The 20,876-nt window shown below is 31.9% G+C and overlaps 2 protein-coding genes across 5 annotated transcripts in view; both read left to right on the forward strand.

Moving 5' to 3' along the window:
* The first annotated feature begins 5,527 nt into the window (after positions 1-5,527).
* LOC110632312 (uncharacterized) lies at positions 5,528-9,094 on the forward strand. Of its 2 annotated transcripts, none has more exons than XM_021780493.2 (7): positions 5,528-6,040; positions 6,734-6,820; positions 6,924-7,181; positions 7,354-7,518; positions 7,641-7,694; positions 7,794-7,940; positions 8,395-9,094. In XM_021780493.2, exons 1-7 carry the CDS (start codon positions 5,870-5,872, stop codon positions 8,770-8,772), a joined length of 1,260 nt encoding a protein of 419 aa, XP_021636185.2. In that variant the 5' UTR covers positions 5,528-5,869; the 3' UTR covers positions 8,773-9,094. The 2 variants fall into 2 exon arrangements, with proteins under 2 accessions (XP_021636185.2, XP_021636186.2); XM_021780494.2 differs by lacking the exon at positions 5,528-6,040 and adding an exon at positions 6,419-6,563.
* Positions 9,095-12,282: 3,188 nt separating this feature from the next.
* LOC110632319 (calpain-type cysteine protease DEK1) overlaps positions 12,283-20,876 on the forward strand; it is a 35,334-nt gene continuing 26,740 nt past the window's right edge. For 2 of the 3 annotated variants that reach the window (XM_021780508.2, XM_058136030.1), the window contains exons 1-2: positions 12,283-12,584; positions 12,851-12,994. In XM_021780508.2, the coding sequence (XP_021636200.2) occupies positions 12,870-12,994 (125 nt within the window). In that variant the 5' untranslated portion in view covers positions 12,283-12,584; positions 12,851-12,869. The remainder of the gene's footprint in view (positions 12,585-12,850; positions 12,995-20,876) is intronic. The other variant, XM_021780509.2, reaches the window with a different exon arrangement.

The raw sequence follows: 20,876 nt of genomic DNA on the forward strand, positions 1-20,876 counted from the left end.
ATAATTGAACATTAGGTTTTCCAACTTCTTACACCAGTGGAACAACAAGTGAAATTCCAGGACTATTACTAATAAGTAATAATCTAATATTTATAATTTATGCAAATTAAATATAATAAGAAATTTCAAAATTTTTACATTTTTCTCTAAAAAAATGCAAATTCAAGTATTAAATTGAAAACTGAGAATGGGTCCTAAAGGATCAAATTTCATTAAAATTTAACCAGAAGGGTTTCATTTTTTTGCATACAAATAATACGCATAGCTCAGCTCTCTACAGACAAAATTCCTGCATATTCAGAAATTCTCAGTACTGTCTTGTGCCCCACATAGCCCCAACCCGCTCGTCAACTCACATCACAAATTGCCCTCGTCACTTGAGTGGTCATGATATTTCAAAATCACATGAAATAGAAGATATAATTATACAAAAGTATATAATTATTATTTTTATTTGTATTATTTTTTATTTTTATTTAATTATCAAATATTTATTTTATTATATAGGTAATTAAAATTTTTAATTAATATATATTATTTTTTATTGGAAAAACATTAAAAGGGAGCGTGTAATCGTCAAGGATGAACAAATGGCACAATCAAAGGAGTGCATGGCACAAATAATAGAAAAGTTACTTTTAATTGAAAACTTTATGTTAGAATTTATGATAAAAGAAGCCATACATAAGTGGAAGATGACTGTTATGTTTTTTGAGGATATTTTTTATATATTTAAAGCATTAAAAAAAAAAAGAAGGAATCAACTTTCAACTAATTGAAATGAATTTTCCACTTATTATATTATTATTTTTTTTTAGAAATATTTAATAGATTATACGTCTTTAATTATAACAAATTAAAATATTATGATATTTTTATAAAATATAATTAATATAATAATTAAATAAGAGTGTGCTCTTTCACTTTTTATTTTATGATAAAAAATTTATATGAGAAGAAATTCGCTTAATTCAATCTTATTGAATAATTATTAACTACTTTATCTAGTACAAAAATTCATATGAAATGCCTTTTTTGGACATAAATCATTAAATTGACAGCTCAGTTTTTAGAATTTGCAATTTTGCATACTGATATGAAACATCCAATTGTCCAAATTTCTTGCAGGGCATGAAATATACTCATGCTGTAAGAAAAAAAGTCTTTATCAACAACTTCTCACTTGTGTATTAAATTAAAAATTCACTTTAAGTCCTCAAACCTTTTATATTTTCGCTATTAAGTCATTTATTAATTTTTTTTATTGAGCCCTTTAATTTTTATTTTTGTCTGAATCAAATTTTCAATTACTCACAGCGAATGATTTTACACCTTCAATCAATCCTAGCCTAGAGCTAAGGGTCAGGTCAGCCCAGAAATTATATATTAAAATAATAATTTTATATAAAATTTTTTATATATATATATGTGAATCACAATTAATATATATATAAAAGTGAATCTCAAAATTATAATCATCTTACATTTAAAAAATAATAATAATAATTATATTTATTTATGTATTTATTTCTTACTTATTAAATACTAACATAAAATCATAATAATATTACCCCTCTTGAGCCAAACCCATTTAATTTAAAAAAAAAAAATATATATATATATATATATATATATATTAAGTTTGCATGTGAAATTGTTAAATTTTTTATAATGAAAACTAAATTATTTAATTTATAAATAATGTCTAACTATTTATGGGAAATCATTTTGGCTACAGTAATAAGAAATCTGATTGCTTATTTGCATTATGAGAGCATGGGAGTGGGGTCCAAAAACCTACACAAGATCAAAGAGTAGCTGATCATGTTGACGATGATCATGATGAAAGTAGGTATGGACACGTGTCAAATCAAACAAATAGACAAAAATGTCCTGTAAACGACTGACAAAATACACAACAGCCCACGACTCGTCGCTCATGTTCACTAGCGCCCATGTGCCGCTGATGCAAACAGACATTTCCACTGAGAGAAAGCAAATGTCTAGAGAGAGAAATTTTGAATCTCATCATCGCTTCTCTAACCGTTTCCATTGGATACTCTTTTCCGTTGGTCAATTCCCACTTTCTTTTTGACACGTTTACCCTCCTCGTGATGTTGTTTTGCAATTTTTGCCCTTTCGGATCGGGCCGTACTCACACGTGTAGGGTAGATGATGCAACCACACGTGGAAGAACTTACATTGCGTTGTGTCGGTTTTTTTCACAGGATATTGGCGGTTATGGAGTTGTGGTGACAGGCGGGTGAAGAACTTAACGGCGTTAGAAACGGCGATCGGTCTGCTTTTTGGTTGTAACGAGGTAGTAAAATACAAGCGCATTTTCATTGGGAAGAAAAATTTTCTGTTTGTAGGCCTGCCGCCAATAAAACATGATATGACGAAAGTACCCCTCAGAAGTTCCTTGTTTTTGAAATTTTTATCCGTTGGATTGGAGGTACGGATTATAGAATTTAAAATCTATTTTATTCAGGAAAAAAAAGTAAAATGAAAAAATAAATTTCCAAGCCTCATTGTTTGTAAAATATGTCGAAATATAAAATTAAATTTTACTCATAATTTTTTAACTTAATTAATTATATTAATAACATCATTTAATTTAATTTATATTGTAAAAATTTTAAAATTTTAATTTAAATATTATTAAAATTTTATTACTTATTATTACATATTTTCATATTAATTTATAATTAAATTTTACCTATCGTCACTTAATTTTTTAACTATAAAATTAGTAACTCGATTGCACTGTGTGCTTCTTATTTAGTAAAGTTTAATATGAGTATAATTTCTTAAAGACCAAATGAATAAATTAGTTATTATCTATTATTTCAATTTATTACATCACCAACATTTTTATTTTCAACTTGCTATTTCTTTTAATTTTTTTATTTTATAGTTAATAGACGTATTTTTAAATTTATTGATGAAAATTATTAAAAATATTAATTAATTGATATTTTTATTTTATAATAAAATAATTTAATTATTGGTTATTACGTTGAGGAATTATGCCTCTTAATTATGAAAAAAAATTACAAATACAATAAATTACAAGTAAAAATAAAAAATATAATAAATCCAAATTAGAGTTAAAGGAGTACTACAATGTTTTTTTTTTTTTTAAGAAAATTAATGTTTAGTTATGTATGAAACTTTATTTTCAAATATCTTTTAGTTAATGACAGAGTCAGAATATTGAGTTAATGAGGTCAAAAAAATTTTATCTTACTCAATTCAAAGGAAATGAAAATATTATATATAATAATAAACTATATATTAAAAGAAATAAATATAAAAAAATTAATATAAATCTTTAATAATAATAATAATAATAGTAGAAAAGTAAATTAATTTTAAAATAATAAATTTTTGCTATAATATTAAATTTACAATTTTCCCGCTATTAACACTATCAAAAACTTATTTTCCAATATATATAATAAAAAATCATATCTCCCATTTCATTTCACAATTGATATTATATTATTTAATTACAGAAAACACACTTAATACTTGCAATTACAACGGACAATATTAATACAAATTTCACAAACATTAAACCAGTGGATATATTAAATTTCATATATTATATTTTAAAGTATTATCCTTGAATTTTATAGATTGTAATAAAATTTCACCTGTTATTAATAGTCAAAATAATTTCACTTTATAAAATTTAAAAATTAAAAAAAATTATATTTCATTTTTATGTTTAGAGACGGCTTTATTACAACTCTTAAAGTTCAAAAATTACTATTAAAATTTATCCATCAATTATTAAAATAATAAATATAATAATTATTAATCTATTGAATGTAAAATAAAATATTAAAACAATAAAAATATAGGTTTTTAATTTTTTTTAAAAGTATTAAAATAATAAGTATTTAAGGTGATGTGTTTAATAAATTTAAATTTATTAAAAATAATAATATTTTAAATTTTTTATAAAATCAGAATAATTATTTTGATGGGTTATATATATATATATATATATATATATATATATATTAATTATTAATTGAGTAATACAATACCTCACTATCTCACCTGTCTCACCTGGTTAAGGGAGTGAGTGTGAAGTGAAAAAATAGTTATAAAAAATAATTATTATACTTAATAGATGTAAAGGATACTCAACTCAACTAAACCTTTATCCTAAAAATTTAGGGTCGGCTATATGAATTCGCTTTTTTCACTCTAAACGATTTTGAATTAAAAGATAAAATTATAAAAAATTAACACATCATAATATTTTTAAAATGATAAATAATTTTAAAAAGGGAATAAATAAAAATAAATTGCATGTGAAAATTAATTTTTAATATCATTTAATAATAATTAAAAATGTATAAAATTTGTGTGGGGCATGCATTGATAAATGCTTTACAAAAGGTCAAAAAGATGAAAGTTAACTTTCAATCCCTTCACCTCTAGTATGAATATGTGATGGTGAAGGGTTCTTGTGCCATGAATAATTGACAAACCTTTTGACTCAGATCACTATTGTGTGACAACTAACAACTAAAAAATGTAGCCCTTAAATGTTTATGTAACTCTTCAATTAACAAGTTATATGATAGTTATAAGTATATTTGTGTGTGGACCAATATCATATTTGTCAACTTAGAAATTTGGGCCTTTCCAATGTTTGAATAAATAAAATATGAAACTGACCAATGTGGGCAACCATTTTACATATAATTTGGGTTGATTACCATAATAAAATAATGAATTTTATAAAAAAATAATATTCTGATAAGAAACAGAAGAATCTTTGTCTATAATAGCATTAAAACATGATCATGGAAGGGACACCAAGTTGTTAGTGACTCTCCATCTTCATATATTTTCTCAGTTTTTTTTTTTTTAATATTATATATATAAATATTCCCTTCCACTAGCATTGGATTCCTTGAAATGATGGGAAAATGCATGCAATAGAGGAGTTTTCCCCAATTAATCAATCAAATATAGTCACCAACTTAATCATCATCCACCCCTAAAATTCAAGCTTTCAATCAAATAATAATCACCATTATATAGTATCTAATAAAGTTAATTATTAAATTACAAACTTAATTTTAATATTATGTGGGGTTCCAAAACGCTGCCTTCTGACAATGAAAACGACAAAGTTAGCTCGCGTGAACGGAATACTGTACAGTCTGTACTAACACCGATTAATTTGACTAATTTCTCTCATTTTTTAATTTGACATTTAAAAATTAATTATAAAATTAAAATACTTTATATATGAATAATCACCTTCTCAAAATAGAATACTAATTATATATTAAAATAAATAAACATATTATTTTATAAATATTACTATTAATAAAAAGGTTAAAATATCAAAGTTGAAATAATTACAGATCACACTAAAATTTGAAGTTATTTTAGTAACTTTATATTTAAAATTCGTATTTTCCTTTTATCGGAGAGAAAGTGGGTTTTGTTATTTTTAATAGGACAGAGAAAGGGACCGTTTTTAATGAAAAAGTAGAGAGAGATAAAATGACGAGAAAGATGAATTTTTAGAGAGAGAAAGTGGGTCTTTTCCCCCCAGGGAGAAAGAGAGGAGAGGTGGTGGTGGGCATCGTGTTCTTTGGATTTTTTTGAGGAAACAGAACCAGACCCACTTCAAAGAGCTCAAGGGGTGCGTAGGATTAGCAGAGAAGAGAAAAAGCTTGAGCCTTTTAAGCTCTATCTCTCTCTTTCTTTCTTTCTCTCTTTGTGTGCACTTCGTAAAAATTGGCTATGCTTAAGCTCTAACCTCCGCCTGGTCGCCAGCCATAAGTAAGAGCTGCTTTGGACTTTCTTGGTTTTTTGTTGGGTTTTAGTAAAGATGGGTAGTGGTGGTGCGGATTTTAGCGGCTGCAGAGGATTGACGGTGGTTCTTTGCTTATTGGGTCTGTTGTCATTGACTTGCGCCGCTAGATTAAGTGTGGAAAGGCAGAAGCTTGAGGTACAGAAGCACTTGAACCGCTTGAACAAGCCAGCTGTTAAGAGCATTGAGGTATCTCTCTCTCTCTCAAAAGCTTTGTTTGGTTGCTGAGAAAGTTGGGGGGTTGGGGGGAGGGGAGTGAATGGAAGTGTATTTTGACGGGGGCCTTCTTTTTGTTTTTGGTTATCAAATGGCATGGCTTAAGATGTTAGTTCAAGCTCTCAACCTACAAATGGTTTTTATATTGAGCTTGTCTATGTGCATGATTTGTTTTGGGTTTTTGAAAGTGTAAATCAAAGTGCTATAAATATTTCAAATGGGATTCACATTCTTTTCGTTTCCTCCATTTCTCTCACTAATCAAATGGGTCATCAAAGTGAATGGACGCCCCTTAGTACTTTTGCTGTTTAATATCCATAAAATTTAGTTATTTTTTAAATTTAGATTTCTAAGGAGGCAATAATTCTCTGATTATTTGCTTTCTCTTCCCTCTCTCCTCTGCAATTATTTCCTTTTGGGGAGTTGCTGAAGAAATAAAGAATAAAAATGAAATATGCATTTCATATGCAACCTAATAGTACATAAAGCTTAATGGGTGCATCAATTTCTTTCGGTTTTTTTCTTTAATCCATCTTTTTATTTGTATGTATTTAGAGGCCACAAATCACTCATTACCTTCAACCTAAAATTGTCTATAAATTTCTGGGTACTATAGTAGGGTTTCTCATTTTATTTATTTATTTTGGGTTTTTGATGGTTATACAGAGCCCAGATGGGGATATCATAGACTGTGTTCACATGGCTCATCAGCCAGCTTTCGATCACCCATTTCTCAAAGACCACAAAATTCAGGTACATCTCCTTCACTTGCACACTTCTCCTTTTAGACATTTTCTCAAAAATGATTTTCTTTATTGTTATTTTATATTTTTGGGGTTCTTTTGGGGTATTATAGATGAGGCCTAGTTACCACCCAGAAAGGCTCTTTGACGAGAACAAGGTGACTGAAGAATCAAAAGAAAGAACAAATCCAATCTCTCAGTTGTGGCACGTGAATGGTAAATGCCCCGAGGGTACCATACCCATTAGAAGAACAAAGAAAGATGATGTTTTGAGAGCAAGCTCAGTGAAAAGGTATGGCAAGAAGAAGCGCAGAAGCATCCCCAAGCCAAGGTCTGCAGATCCTGATCTCATGAATGAAAGTGGCCATCAAGTAAAGTTCTTTGCATTTCTTTTTCTTGTTCCTTTTTTAGGCGTGTGTTTTTGTTCTCTTCAAAGGCATATAGTAAAGTAGCTTTAGCTATTTGCTTTGTTGATTTTGTTATTATCAATTTGTTCTAAATATTTGTTTTGTTTCCTCTGGCATATGTTCTTGGGGTGATTAGCATGCAATAGCTTATGTAGAAGGAGACAAGTATTATGGAGCAAAAGCAACCATTAATGTGTGGGAACCCAAAATACAACAGCCTAATGAATTCAGCCTGTCTCAGCTATGGATATTGGGAGGTTCCTTTGGTGAAGATCTCAACAGTATTGAAGCTGGCTGGCAGGTATTATTGTAAATTAATTTCATATTGACCAAAAAAATTGAACTTATAATGGAAATAAATAACACCATATCATTTTATATTACCATACGCACCTTTTTAATACTTTATTTGGATGGACACAGGTCAGTCCAGATCTATATGGCGACAACAACACAAGGCTCTTCACCTACTGGACTGTAAGCTTCCAAATTGGCCACTCTTGGAATTCCTTAAAAAACTTATGTGAAATATTAATGGTTTTTGCTCACAGCGTTTCGTTTATGAAAATTTTACAGAGCGATGCATATCAAGCCACTGGATGCTACAATCTTCTTTGTTCAGGCTTTATTCAGATCAATAGCGAGATAGCAATGGGTGCAAGCATCTCTCCTGTTTCTGCCTTCCGCAATTCCCAATATGATATCAGCATTCTTGTCTGGAAGGTGGTAAACCAAGTCCTTAACATTTAGCTAAATGGTACTCTGTGGTAAAAATTTTCATTAGGAGCCAAAGAGGAAAACAGCTATCTGAGGCTGTCTAAGCAGCATGTGAACTTTGATGATTTTGTCTGTTTTAAATGGAGGCAAGATAATAAACGTATCCTTGGCCTTACATCAGTAGATGAATGTTACTTATATAATAGAGGGTGTCAGAACTCAGAAACATCATTGTGGTGCGGATGCTAAGAATCTTTCATTATCTTTTGACAAGTGACTACATAGGATTAAACAGAAAATGAAAAGATAATGTTGCCTCTCATTTTTACAGGCCACAAATCATGAGCTAAAAACTGTAGTTGCAGTGTCCTTGCTGCCTCTCTATAGACACTGGTTTACTTCTGTATCTGTACGTTACTTGTTCATGTACCTTAATTTGATTATTTGGGAATTCTTGTAGGATCCAAAAGAGGGACACTGGTGGATGCAATTTGGCAATGACTATGTTTTGGGTTATTGGCCTTCTTTCCTGTTCTCATACTTAGCAGACAGTGCTTCCATGATTGAGTGGGGAGGTGAGGTGGTAAACTCAGAGCCCAATGGACAACACACCTCAACTCAGATGGGAAGTGGCCATTTCCCTGAAGAAGGGTTTGGGAAAGCAAGTTATTTCAGGAATGTTCAAGTTGTTGATGATTCCAATAACCTCAAGGCTCCTAAAGGGATTGGCACCTTCACTGAGCAATCTAATTGCTATGATGTTCAAACTGGTAGCAATGGGGATTGGGGCCATTACTTTTATTATGGGGGCCCTGGTAGAAACTCCAATTGCCCTTGAAGAGGAAAATATATTTCAGCTCATCTGCCCATATATATTAATTCTCTCCCTCTGTATCATTCAACCTGGTAATGCATCTCTTTTGTACACCCTTTTTTTACTGTTAGGCTGGGTTAGTGATGTGACCTCTTCTAGTGGGAAGTTTTGACTTTTTTTTTTTTTTAACTAAAATATTCTCCATGTAAGAGTGGTTGGGAATAGGCCTTTGTTTCTCCAAGCTAAAAGAAACAGGCCTTTGTTTCTCTCTCTTTGTATTCTATTTGTTTGTTAACTCCTCTCTTGGAGTGGCTTGTGAATGAATGAATTTCGTTCCCATCTACAATCTTTTGACCCCCCATTTTCTTCTTCCAGTGCTCCAGTTTGGTTACATTCTTCTTGCTCCTTTTGCAGAGAAAATTTGTAGAACAAAACAGGAAGAGATTAGTATCTAGCTAGTAGGGCATCTTTTGAAAATATGACTGTTGGAAAAAATTATATTTAAATGATGACAGGTGCATGTGAGTGGGTGGCAGTAGTAGCGAGTATCTAAGGTCCATCTTTACTTTTGTAAAGAGCCCCATTTGCAGTCCCTCCACCTCACATTGCTCTGAACAATTAGTTAATAATGAACCATTTTGTCCTCCTCACTTAGCACTTGGAAATTGGAATATATGCTCAAGGTTCCTCCATTTGGTTAAAGGCTTCCAATTTAAGATTCTTAATGATCTTAGAAGCTGAATTTATATTAAGCATGACTTTTTAGATGTGAGAAAAAATGGCAATTTTTCTGCCAACTACCTTAATAATATGTAATAGGAAGACATGCTTAATACATGAATTCAAGATATTAAAATTTAACCAATAGGCTTAATGATATTCTTACAAAACAATAGGTTTAATGATTATGAGTGGAATTTAAATAATAAAAAAAAAAGGTTAGAAATGAAATAATGAAGCATGTGATCATTTCACTTTTGATTTTATTATATTGCCCTCTAAATATTGCATGATGACAGTGATGGTAGCTAAAGTTATGGCAGAATTTCAACTTAACTTTAATTTTGTTATTTCCAAATTTTTGTTACAATATATTTTAACTTTTAAATTGATTAACGAGAAAATATAAACTATTAATTATAAAATTAAAAAACACAAAAAATACTTGTTTATAATTAGAAAAAAAAATTAAAAATTTATTGATATAAATTAAAATTAAAAGTAATTATTATAATAAAATTGAGTGAGAAGTGTTTAGTAACTTATGACTTCAAATCAATCCTTGGTGAAGCTTATTTTGTCATGATAATAAGTAGTTTCATGTGAATTAAGTGCCTGTAAAAGGAAGCATGAGAAGTTCTATACAGCCCACATTATTACTTTGAAAGTATCCTATTTTGGGGTCCAAAAGGCACTATTTATTGTCCTCTTTTGATGCTCCCTTAAAACTTGTCTAAATTGACAGGGGTATGCATTTGGCTATTATGTGGTTTATCATTGTGATCAACCCTCTACATGTACCTTTATTAATTATTTTTAGGCTCATATTATCTAAATTAAATTTTATATAATTAATTTTATTGTATTATTTAATAATTATTTTGAGTGATTAATTATAAAGTGGAAGTTAATTAAATACTGGGAAGTTATGGAATTATGTGATACGAGGGAAATTAAAAGCAGCTACAAGTGATAGATGACAATTGGTTAAAAGTGCAAAACGTGGGAAGAGTAAGTTCGAGGGTCTTCTAAGGTTTTATCAGATGAAACTATAAAAAAGAAGTATGTGTTAATCTTGTTTTGCTAACCCATCAATCGGCATGTTCTTCACTTCCAACACTTGTTTTTGTCTCATTAGTTGGTTCATCATTCAGTGGGATATGATTTTATTTTACTATAAATGCACCAATTTATAATAAAACAAATTACGCACACTTTTAATAATATTATATGTTGTAATTCACTTACCAAAGAGATATTACAGAAACAGAAAGCAGTGTCTGCCATTCCATCAAGACGTGTGCTTTTCTTGTGCAGCTCAATGAAGGAAAGATTCTTCCTTTGATTCTTAATCACCCCTTCAATTCCATTTCAATCTTTACATTACTAATTAAGCTTTTTGGGTTCAAAAACAAAGTAATTCAAAATAAGTCTATTCAACATAATAATAATAATAATAATAATTCTTTGCCTATATATTAAAAGAAATTTAAGGAAAAGTGGTGATTCACCAAATGGGAAGACTCCATGAAGAACACAAGGGAATGGTGAAAATCATTGTTCTTGATTTCTTTAATCTCCAACCAAGCAAAAACAATCATTGGGGTAAAAGAATAGATTACCAATAAAAACAAGCACCAATCAATTAAATTTTGTTAATCTCTTCCTGACATTACAGAGAGAGAAAGGCTGTCACAACTTCTTTCAAACACATGTATTTCTTTATGAGTTAAATCTTGTATTATTTAAAAAATATAGAGCTAATTTTGGCTAATAAGCTTTTGATTTTTATTATTTATTTTTTAGTTTTTTCTGAACCATGCTTGGGGAGTAGTTGCACATGTATAGCGAAAATGGCATCATAGCAAATCTCATAAATAAATAAATATAGAAAGAAAGAAAGAAAGAAAGATATTGTGTTCATTTATATATATATATAGTACATTTAAAGCAATACAGTTTGTATTAATGGTGTTAACTTAAATGGCATATGCACATACTGCTCATTTTGTAGTTAACTTGAAGCAGAACTTGATTGGGAGCATTGAAGAATTTATTTTCTGTTTGGACCAAACTCTGCCTATCTGCTGTAACCAAGGTGGTGATTTCTGTTGTTCTTGTTGAGATGTACTTCAATGCAATTTATTACCTTGCCACATATTTACTTCAATGCAAGCCTTGCTCTGTAATCTAGTGTTTGGTCATTTACTTAAGTAAATGTTGTTGGGTGTCTCTGGAACACATACTTTTTCAATGAAAAAATACAGTCTCATGAAAAAAAATTAAATATTTATATAATAGCACTATTTTTCAGTGCTTTGTATTAAATAATTAGCGCTCCTTAATAAAATGGTTATTAGTGACCAATTTGGTTGGAAGTCATTGTCTAGCAAGAATTGAAAAACCCATCTCCCAAATTCTTTGCCTAATTAAATGAACTTAGTGTTCAAAGGCACAAATTCTTTACCTACTAAATCAAGAAATTACTTGTTTGCATCACAACAAATTGACCCTCAAATCATAATTAATGAAAACAAAGTCTCTTTTCATAAATTTAGGTTAATTCTTTGAAAAATCAAACAGTCTCATTCCTCACTCTCACTCTAGAGCAAGTAGCAACAACTTGCAAACATGTTCTTGTTGCTACTCTAACTGGAAATTGTAATTAACGCGCTAATAGCGAGAGTGAGATGGATTATTTTCAGACACAAACAGAGCTTTTTTTTTCTCTCTCTAAAAAAAAAAAATGAGTTTTTTACTTCGCAGTTCTCACTATGCAGTAGGGTTTTATTTTTACTCTTCCTCTTTTCTCTCTCTCTCTGTGGAGCTGAGAAATTCTCAAAGAAGATAGAACCGAGTCAATCAAACACTGGACAAAACGAAACAAACCAAACCCTAAAGCTGCTAAATTTTTGCACTAGTTCATCTTCTTCTTTAGCTCCACACCACCACCAAAATCCTAACCCCTTCTATGTAGAAGCTCAACTATTTGGTTTCAGGACTCAAACATTTCCAAAATATGACCTTTTTGCGCTAGCTTCATACCTTATATAACCTATCTGTGTTCAATTCGGACCAGCATGCTGTTGCCCATTAGGCTTACTTTACTTTTGTAGGTAAAATTCCATTCCATTTCATTTTCGTTTTATTTTTATTATTTTTGGGGGGTTATGCATACGAAAAGTATGGAATTGGTGTTGATTTTCATGTTCTATGTTCAAGTAATTGAAACCCACTTCGTTGTTTCCTTCATTAGTGTTCTCATTTGGGATTTCTTGTTGTTTTCCTGAATCATAGAATTTTTTTATGCTTGCTTTTATTTTTATATATGCAAATACATATTGTCAAATTGGCATTGATTATGCTGCATGCACGCATTTAGTAGGTCAGAGAAGGGGGCCATGGAAGGAGATGGGCGCGGGATTGTATTGGCCTGTGCAATTTCAGGGAGCCTTTTCGCAGTTTTGGGCTTGGCTTCGTTTTGGATTCTATGGGCAGTGAATTGGAGACCTTGGAGGATTTATAGGTATCTATCTAGATCTTTTTTGGAAACGTTTACTTTAGTTAGTTACTTCCCATAGCTGCCGGTGCGGTTGAAGTGCATAGGTTTAGCTTTTGGAATAATGGTATCTGTTAATAATTGTTGGTTTGGTTATTAGGATTTGAGATTGGATTTCTGAATGTTATGTTTCAGCTTCAGCTTTAATGTGGTCCATAATCTGATCTACACTCAATCCGTTGTGGTATAAATGTGTAATTAATTGAATATCAAGGTTTCACTTGGTTTATTTATGAAAATCTGACAATTTTTTTGTAAAATTTTTTATGGAGAACAAGTTTGGCAGGTCATTTTAGATAAATAATTCCCTTTAAAAGTCATTTTCCATTCAAAAAGTCTGTGTCTTTTTCATTTTAGTCGACATCAAAACTATGATTTCTTCAAGTTTCACTTTCTAATTTTCATTTTTATGAGTGTGAATGGTTCTGCTAAACGTTTCTGGTACACATATTTGAAGTCCTTAAACTGTAGAGATTGACTTGTTCCATTTGCTGAAGCACTGCTGTTTATTATAAATGGGAAACTGCAATGGCATGTGCAATAGAGGTCAAAGTATGGTCCATACACCAGTTTGGCATGGTGTCGGCTGAATTTGTTTTCATTTATTTGGTAAAGACGCAAAACATTGCATGCAAAACTGGAAACTATTTGAATTCCAATCAATGCTTTTGGAGGAGAGAGGAGTGGACAGGGTGGTGGGAAAGCAAAATGATGAATTGACGACTCTTGTGTGTTTGTTGTTCTCAAGCATTAAGTTTAAATATCTGATGTGCTTTTTTTGCACGTACACCCTTTTTCGTCATTTTTGTTCTCCTTCCTTGTTACGTACTTACCTTCAATTCACTGTGGTCAATGATATTTTTGTATTACAAGATGTTGGGATTTGTATAATGGATTGGGTTTTTATGTTGTTACCCATTTTATCTATATAGCTAACATGAATATGTATCTGGTTAAAATTAGGAACAGTAAGTGTTTCATCGTTTCATGTAATTGGAAAGTTACAGACTCACAGTTAGATAGAGATTTAAAATTCTTCACAACTCTCATAATGGTTTTATCTGAATGATTTTCAAATTGTGTTTCTTACATCTTTTAAAAGACCTGATAATATTTTTCTGGATGATCATGAATTTTCCTTATCTTTTAAGTGCAAGGCTGACATAGAAGCTGCAGATTATTGAACCGTTTGATGAACATTGTTATAAATTGGACTTTGTAAAGTTCTGTATATTGTACCATCCTTGAACCCTGAAAACAAAAATATTTTCTGCAAGAATCACCAATAATATGTTCTATAAGAATGTTGATTAAATGTCCTGAACAAACCCCATAAACTATCAATGATGGGCAAAGATGTTCTTAGTGGAGACTGATTCGAAATCTAGAGCTTGAGGTAATATTATAAAAAATTGTGGGGTGTGGTGGCCTGGTCTATGGGAAGTTTCCATAGAATACTTGTCAACTGGTTTATCATCTGGCTAAACAGCATTCGGTCTCGTATTCTAAATCTAATGGCAAGAGAATTTGGTTTGAAGGGAGAAAGTTGTTATTAGTTGGCGTTGCATGTGTAAAAAGTGAATTGAGAGACATTTGACATTTACTGTCTTCTTCAAGATTTCAGGAGAAGTGTGTTTGATTTTTGCACTTTGTGTTTTCTGGCTTATGATTATGGCTAATGGTGGTTAATTTTTGGCTTCTTGGAGATGGTATCTAATAGTACACTGATTTGTCTGTTATGGAGGATGGTTCTCTTATGCAGTTAAATGTTTAATTTTAGAACTTCTTTAGGATTTTGTAATTCATTGAATGAGCTGAGAAGTTTATTAAGAGAAACATAGGAAATTGAAGTAGTTTTCTGGAAAAGTTTTCTAAGAAAACTGGAAAATAGAGTTTTGTGTTCAAATGTGTCAGTTTTCCAAATGGAGAATTAAAAAATTAGTTTTCCATTTTTTTCATAATTTAACTAAGATTTGGAGAATAATTTTAAGTTGTTTTCTACTATTTTCTTTTATGATAAAAGTTCTATTTTCCAATTGTTTTCCAAATAGAAAACAATGACTTTTCTATAATTAAAATTATGCTATAACTTTTTAATAACTAAAATTGTATAATTATTTAGGAAAATATTTATTTACAATGATAAAAAATTAATCATATTATTATAAAATAAGTGAATAACACATATTAAAAAATTTAATAATAAAATAAGCTTCAAAACATGTTTTATAATGATTTATTTTTATAATTATGAAAGATATGAGCATTTCTTTTAATTTTTAGATTTAGAAAACTGTTTTCTATTATTGACAGTTGAATGCATTTTGCATGTTTTCGCGTATTTTTTTTATGGAAAATGAAAGCTGGAGTTTTGTTAGAAAATGGAAAATAGAAAACTATTTTCCACAAGTAAACAGGCCCTCAAATTTTCACTGGCTGTTTATTGGAGCTTTCTGGTTCTCCTCTAGAGTTCCTTGATGCCTGTTTTTCAGGGACTAGCTTCTCCTTGTGTCTTTCATTTTTGGTGGTCTTTCATACTTGTTTTATGCTTGATTTATGTCCATTTAGTGCATTTGTTATTTGTCAAAAAATAGAAATGAAATCTTGTGCATGTAAATGGCCTGAAAGAGAGAAAATTTTTTGTCACAAAGCATATTAAAAATTGAGATCAGGTAGTTCTTAGTGGCTGTGACAAAGAATATAATAAATAAAAGGGGGCAGGCAGGTTTAAAAAGATAAAAGGTTTGTTTTGCTTTTTGGAATGCTTTTAACTGAAAAGATTCCCTCAATGACAACAAACACACATCTTCCATCTTTTCAGTAATTTCCCTTTCAAGTGAATGTTTATTAATGGAAATTTAAATTGTAGTAGAGGAATTTTATGTGTGAAGGAGTAAATGTTGAAAAGTTTATCATAGCATTTGAAGAATCACAAGGTTATAAGTAAATTAGCTTTGTTCTCTTTTCTGGTGAATGTGAAAGATAGTAAGATGCTTTGGAATATCTCTTGAAATTGGTTATTTGATTTTGATGAAGCCAAATGACCAGAAAAAAAAAAAAACCCTTTGTTTTTCAGTTTTTACTGATTCTTTTAGCTTTATCAATTTGTACTTGAAAATTTGACATTTGTTTCCAATTTAGCAATCGACTCAATTGAAAACAACTGGGTTGGCTAGTTGATAAAAATAATATATATTTTTGTGCAAATTATCAATTTTAGCACTTTTTTCTTTTTTAAAAAAATACCAGTTTGTGCATTTGCATCAATTTTTGCTATCCAACGTAAAAATCAATAAAGATGGTTTGATCATGCGCACTGTAGAGAATCAAATGCTCTTCTATGTAAATGTGATAAATTAGTGGTGGAAGGAGTGAGGTGGAAGAGGGAAGACCTAAAATGGTGTGGAGAGAAATAGTATTATTAGTTTTACAATTTTTGAATATTGATACGGAACTAGTTTCAAATAGAGTTGAATGGCCAAAAAGGACCCATATAGCTGACTTCAACTAGTTTGAAATTAAGGTTTAGTTTGTTGTTGTGTTTGTATTTGTAGAAAGAGATGATTCTCCTTAATTTCAATTAATCTGTACATGGGTATATATATACAATTGATTTCTATAATTGTGTTCTACTAATTAGGAAGAAATCCTAAATAGGAATACAGAATACAGAATATACAGAGAAATAATATAGTGATTGACTTTCCATAACACTCCCTCTCAAGTTGGAGCATAGATGTTAATCATGCCCAACTTGTTACAAATGTAGTCAATCCTAACTCCATTCAGAGCTTTTGTGAAAATATCTCCTAACTGCTTTCCAGTTTTGATGTTTCCTGTTGAGATGATCTGTTGTTGAATCTTTTCACGAACAAAGTGACAATTAATCTCAATATGTTTGGTTCGCTCATGAAACACCGGATTAGAAGCAATATGGAGAGCAGCTTGATTATCACATCACAATTTCGCAGGCATAGAGGTCTTAAAACCTGTCTCATCTAGTAATTGAAGTATCCACATTACCTCACATACTAATTGTGCCATGGCTCTGTATTCCGATTCAACACTAGATCGAGAAACTACACTCTGCTTCTTGCTTCTCCAAGACACCAAATTTTCTCCAATAAAAACGCAATATCCAGTAGTTGACCTCCTGTCAATCTTAGATCCAGCCAAATCAGCATCTGAAAAACATTCAACATTCAAATGCCCATGATTATTATATAACAAACCTCTTCCTGGAGCGCCCTTCAGATAACACAAGATTTGTCCCAAGGCTTCCCCATGAGCAACAGTTGGGGAAGACATAAATTGACTTACTACACTAACGGCATAAGCAATGTTAGGACGAGTGACTGTAAGGTAGTTCAATTTTCCTACTAATTTCTTGTATCTCTATGGATCTTCAAACAACTCACTATCCCCTGCTAACAGTTGTAAATTTGGAGTCATTGGTGCACTGTAAGGCTTAGCACCTAATTTTCCTGTCTCTGTCAATAGATCGATGACATATTTTCTTTGAGACAAAAAAATACCCTTCTTACTTCTCATAACTTCAATACCCAAGAAATACTTTAACAATCCCAAGTCTTTGGTCTGAAGCTGGGTTTGGAGGAAGGTTTTAAGAGATGAAATGCCTGCAGAGTCACTCCCAGTGATTACAATGTCATCCACATAGACTACCAGGAGAATTAGACCAGCCTCAGATTGCCTATAAAATACTGAGTGATCACACTTACTCTTTTGCATACTAAATTCCTATACTGCTTCACAGAATCTCCCAAACCAGGCCCTAGGTTTTGTTTCAAGCCATAAAGAGACTTTTGAAGCCTACAAATTTTACCCAACTCCCCCTGAGCAACAAACCCAGGTGGTTGCTCCATATACAGCTCCTCCTGAAGATCACCATGAAGGAAAGCATTCTTGATATCCAATTGGTGCAGGGGCCAATAATGCTGCTAAATAGATAAACAAGCGAACAGAAGTAAGTTTAGCTACAGGAGAAAAAGTGTCAGAGTAATCAATCCCATATATCTGAGCATATCCTTTTGCTACAAGGCGTGCTTTTAACCTAGTCACAGAATCATCAGGATTTACCTTTACTGTAAATATCCATTTGCAACTAATAGTTTTCTTACCAGTGGGCAAAGGCAACAGTTCCCATGTACCATTAGCATCTATAGCCTCCATTTCCTCTTCCATAGCAGCGCACCAGCCAGGATAAGACAGTGCCTCCCCAACAGTATTAGGAATAAGAACAGAGTTTAAAGAAGTAACAAAACACCGAGAATAAGAAGACAATTGATTATAAGAAACAAAAGAAGAGATAGGGTAAGTGCATGATTGCTTATCTTTACGAAGAGCAATGGGTAAGTTTAGGTCAGAATCATGATCAGTATGAGGTACAGGATCTCCCAACGAAGTAGTTGGTGGAGGATCTGAGTCAGGAATCTCTAATCTCCTGAAATAAACATGAACAACGGGAGGTCGAGTAAGTCTAGAGATAGAAGGAACAGGCTATGGAAGAGGACTAGACATTGGTTGGACAGTATATATTAAGAGATTATCCTCCTCCCCTTGACTCTCATACACAGATGATTGAGGAAAGAATGGAGTGGACTCAAAAAATGTGATATCTGCAGAAACAAGATTAATGATTAAGAGTAGGAGAGAAATAACAGTACCCTTTTTGGAATCGGGAGTACCTAAGGAAGACACATTTGAGAGACTTCGGATCTAATTTAGTAACCTGTGGACGAACATCACGCACAAAACAGGTACAGCAAAAAATACGGGGTTCAACAGAGAATATAGATTTTGTAGGAAACAAAGCAGTATAAGGAATATTCCCATTAAGGACAGAAGACGGCATGCGATTGATAAAAAAACATGCCGTAGAAACTGCATCCGCTCAAAAGTGTTTAGGAACTTTCATATGAAAAAGAAGAGCACGAGTTATCTTAAGAAGATGCCGATTTTTCTTTCGGCTACGCCATTTTGGGATGGGGTATCAACACAGGAAGACTGATGAAGAATGCCATTTTGTGTTATATAAGGCTGAAATTGTACTGAAAGATATTCTTTGGCATTGTCACTTCTTACTATGCGTACAAAAATATTAAATTGAGTTTTGATTTCATTACAAAAGGCACAAAAGATAGAAAATAACTCAGAACTATTCTTCATTAAATATAACCATGTAACACGAGAGCAATCATAAACAAAAGTAACAAAATAACGAAATCCAGTTTTAGAAGTAACAGAATAAGGACCCCAAACATCAGAATGAACTAAGTCAAAAGGGGATGAAGCTCGTTTATTGACTCTAGACACAGAAGGCAAACAATGATGTTTTGCAAACTGACACGACTCACATTCTAGTACTGATAAAGACTGAAACTGAGGACACAACTTCTTCATGGTAGACAAAGAAGGATAGCCCAATCTACAATGATCTTCAAGAGGTGTTAAGGTACTGTAGCAAACAAGCGATCGCGGTACATGATTTTTCAAAATGTAGAGACCACCTGACTCACGTCCTCTACCAATAATTTGCTTCGTCGTAAGATCCTGAAACAAACACTGGTCAGGAAAAAAGGAAACAGAACAATTTAAGGTACGAGTAAGTTTACTAACAGAAAGTAGATTAAAAGAGAATTTTGGCAGACACAAAATAGATGACAAAGAAATTGACGAAGTCGGGTTCGCAGTTTCAGAACCCATGACACAAGAAGTAGAACCACCAGTTAAAGTAATAGTAGAGGAAGTGAGATTAGACTGAAAAGCAGATAGAAGACTAGAATTACCTGTCATGTGATCTGTCGCACTAGAATCAATAACCCATTTGGATGAGGAAGACACAAGGCATGTAGTGGATTTACCTGACTCAGCGATCGCGATGTGAGGAATTGGTAGGCTTTTGAGATACACGACATCGGGAAAGCATGCAAAATCCTCTGCAGATACCAAAATAGTTTTCTCAGAGGAAGATACTGTAGAATCTTCTGTTGCCATGATTGCCATCAGTGATCGCTGATTTTTCCTCCTCGGACAATTATATTTTGTATGGCCAGACTTATAGCAATAATAACAAATTACTCCTCTTGAGTCCTGATTAGAACTAGCCTCCCCATTACGCTGATTACCTCTGTTGCCTGTAATTCCTCCTCTACTTCCTCTTCTATTACCTTGTTGTCTATTTGGATTACGGCTAATAAGAGCACTACTGGCAGGCTGTGAAGATTGAGTACTCTCTGTACGAAGGATCCGTGTGAACGTTTCATGCAAAGAGGAAATCTCAGAACTGGAGAGAATCTGAGATTTAGCAGTCTCATACTCTGAAGAAAGGCCTGCAAGAAAACTCATAACAGCCAGTTGCTCCCGTTGGGCCTGCTGAACTTTCACATCAGGACTAAAAGGCAACAATACATTAAGTTCCTCCTATACCCGTTTAAAATTCATAAAATAAGCCGTGAGAGATTTATCTTCTTTCTCAGCACGGTAGAATGCCTTACAAACATCATAAATACGGGAGATATTCCTTTTACCAGAGTACAGAAAATCTAAGTAATCCATCAATTCCTTAACAAATTCACAGTGATTAATTAAACTAATTACCTCACTTTGAATCGAGTTTCGAAGTTGCAAAAACAACTGAGCATCCTCCCTTTCCCAAGTTTGCCGTGTATCATCAGTAGGTGGGTCTTTAGTAAAGTGATCATCCTTATCAATGCTACGCAAATAGACCCTAATTGTCTTACTCCACTCCAGGTAATTCGAACCATTAAATTTGTGTTTCGTGATCTTAGTCATCATCGGAATCACATCAGAAATAACATTCTTATTGCCT

Source organism: Hevea brasiliensis, chromosome 15, assembly GCF_030052815.1.
Source record: "Hevea brasiliensis isolate MT/VB/25A 57/8 chromosome 15, ASM3005281v1, whole genome shotgun sequence".
Classification (NCBI taxonomy): Eukaryota; Viridiplantae; Streptophyta; class Magnoliopsida; order Malpighiales; family Euphorbiaceae; genus Hevea; species Hevea brasiliensis.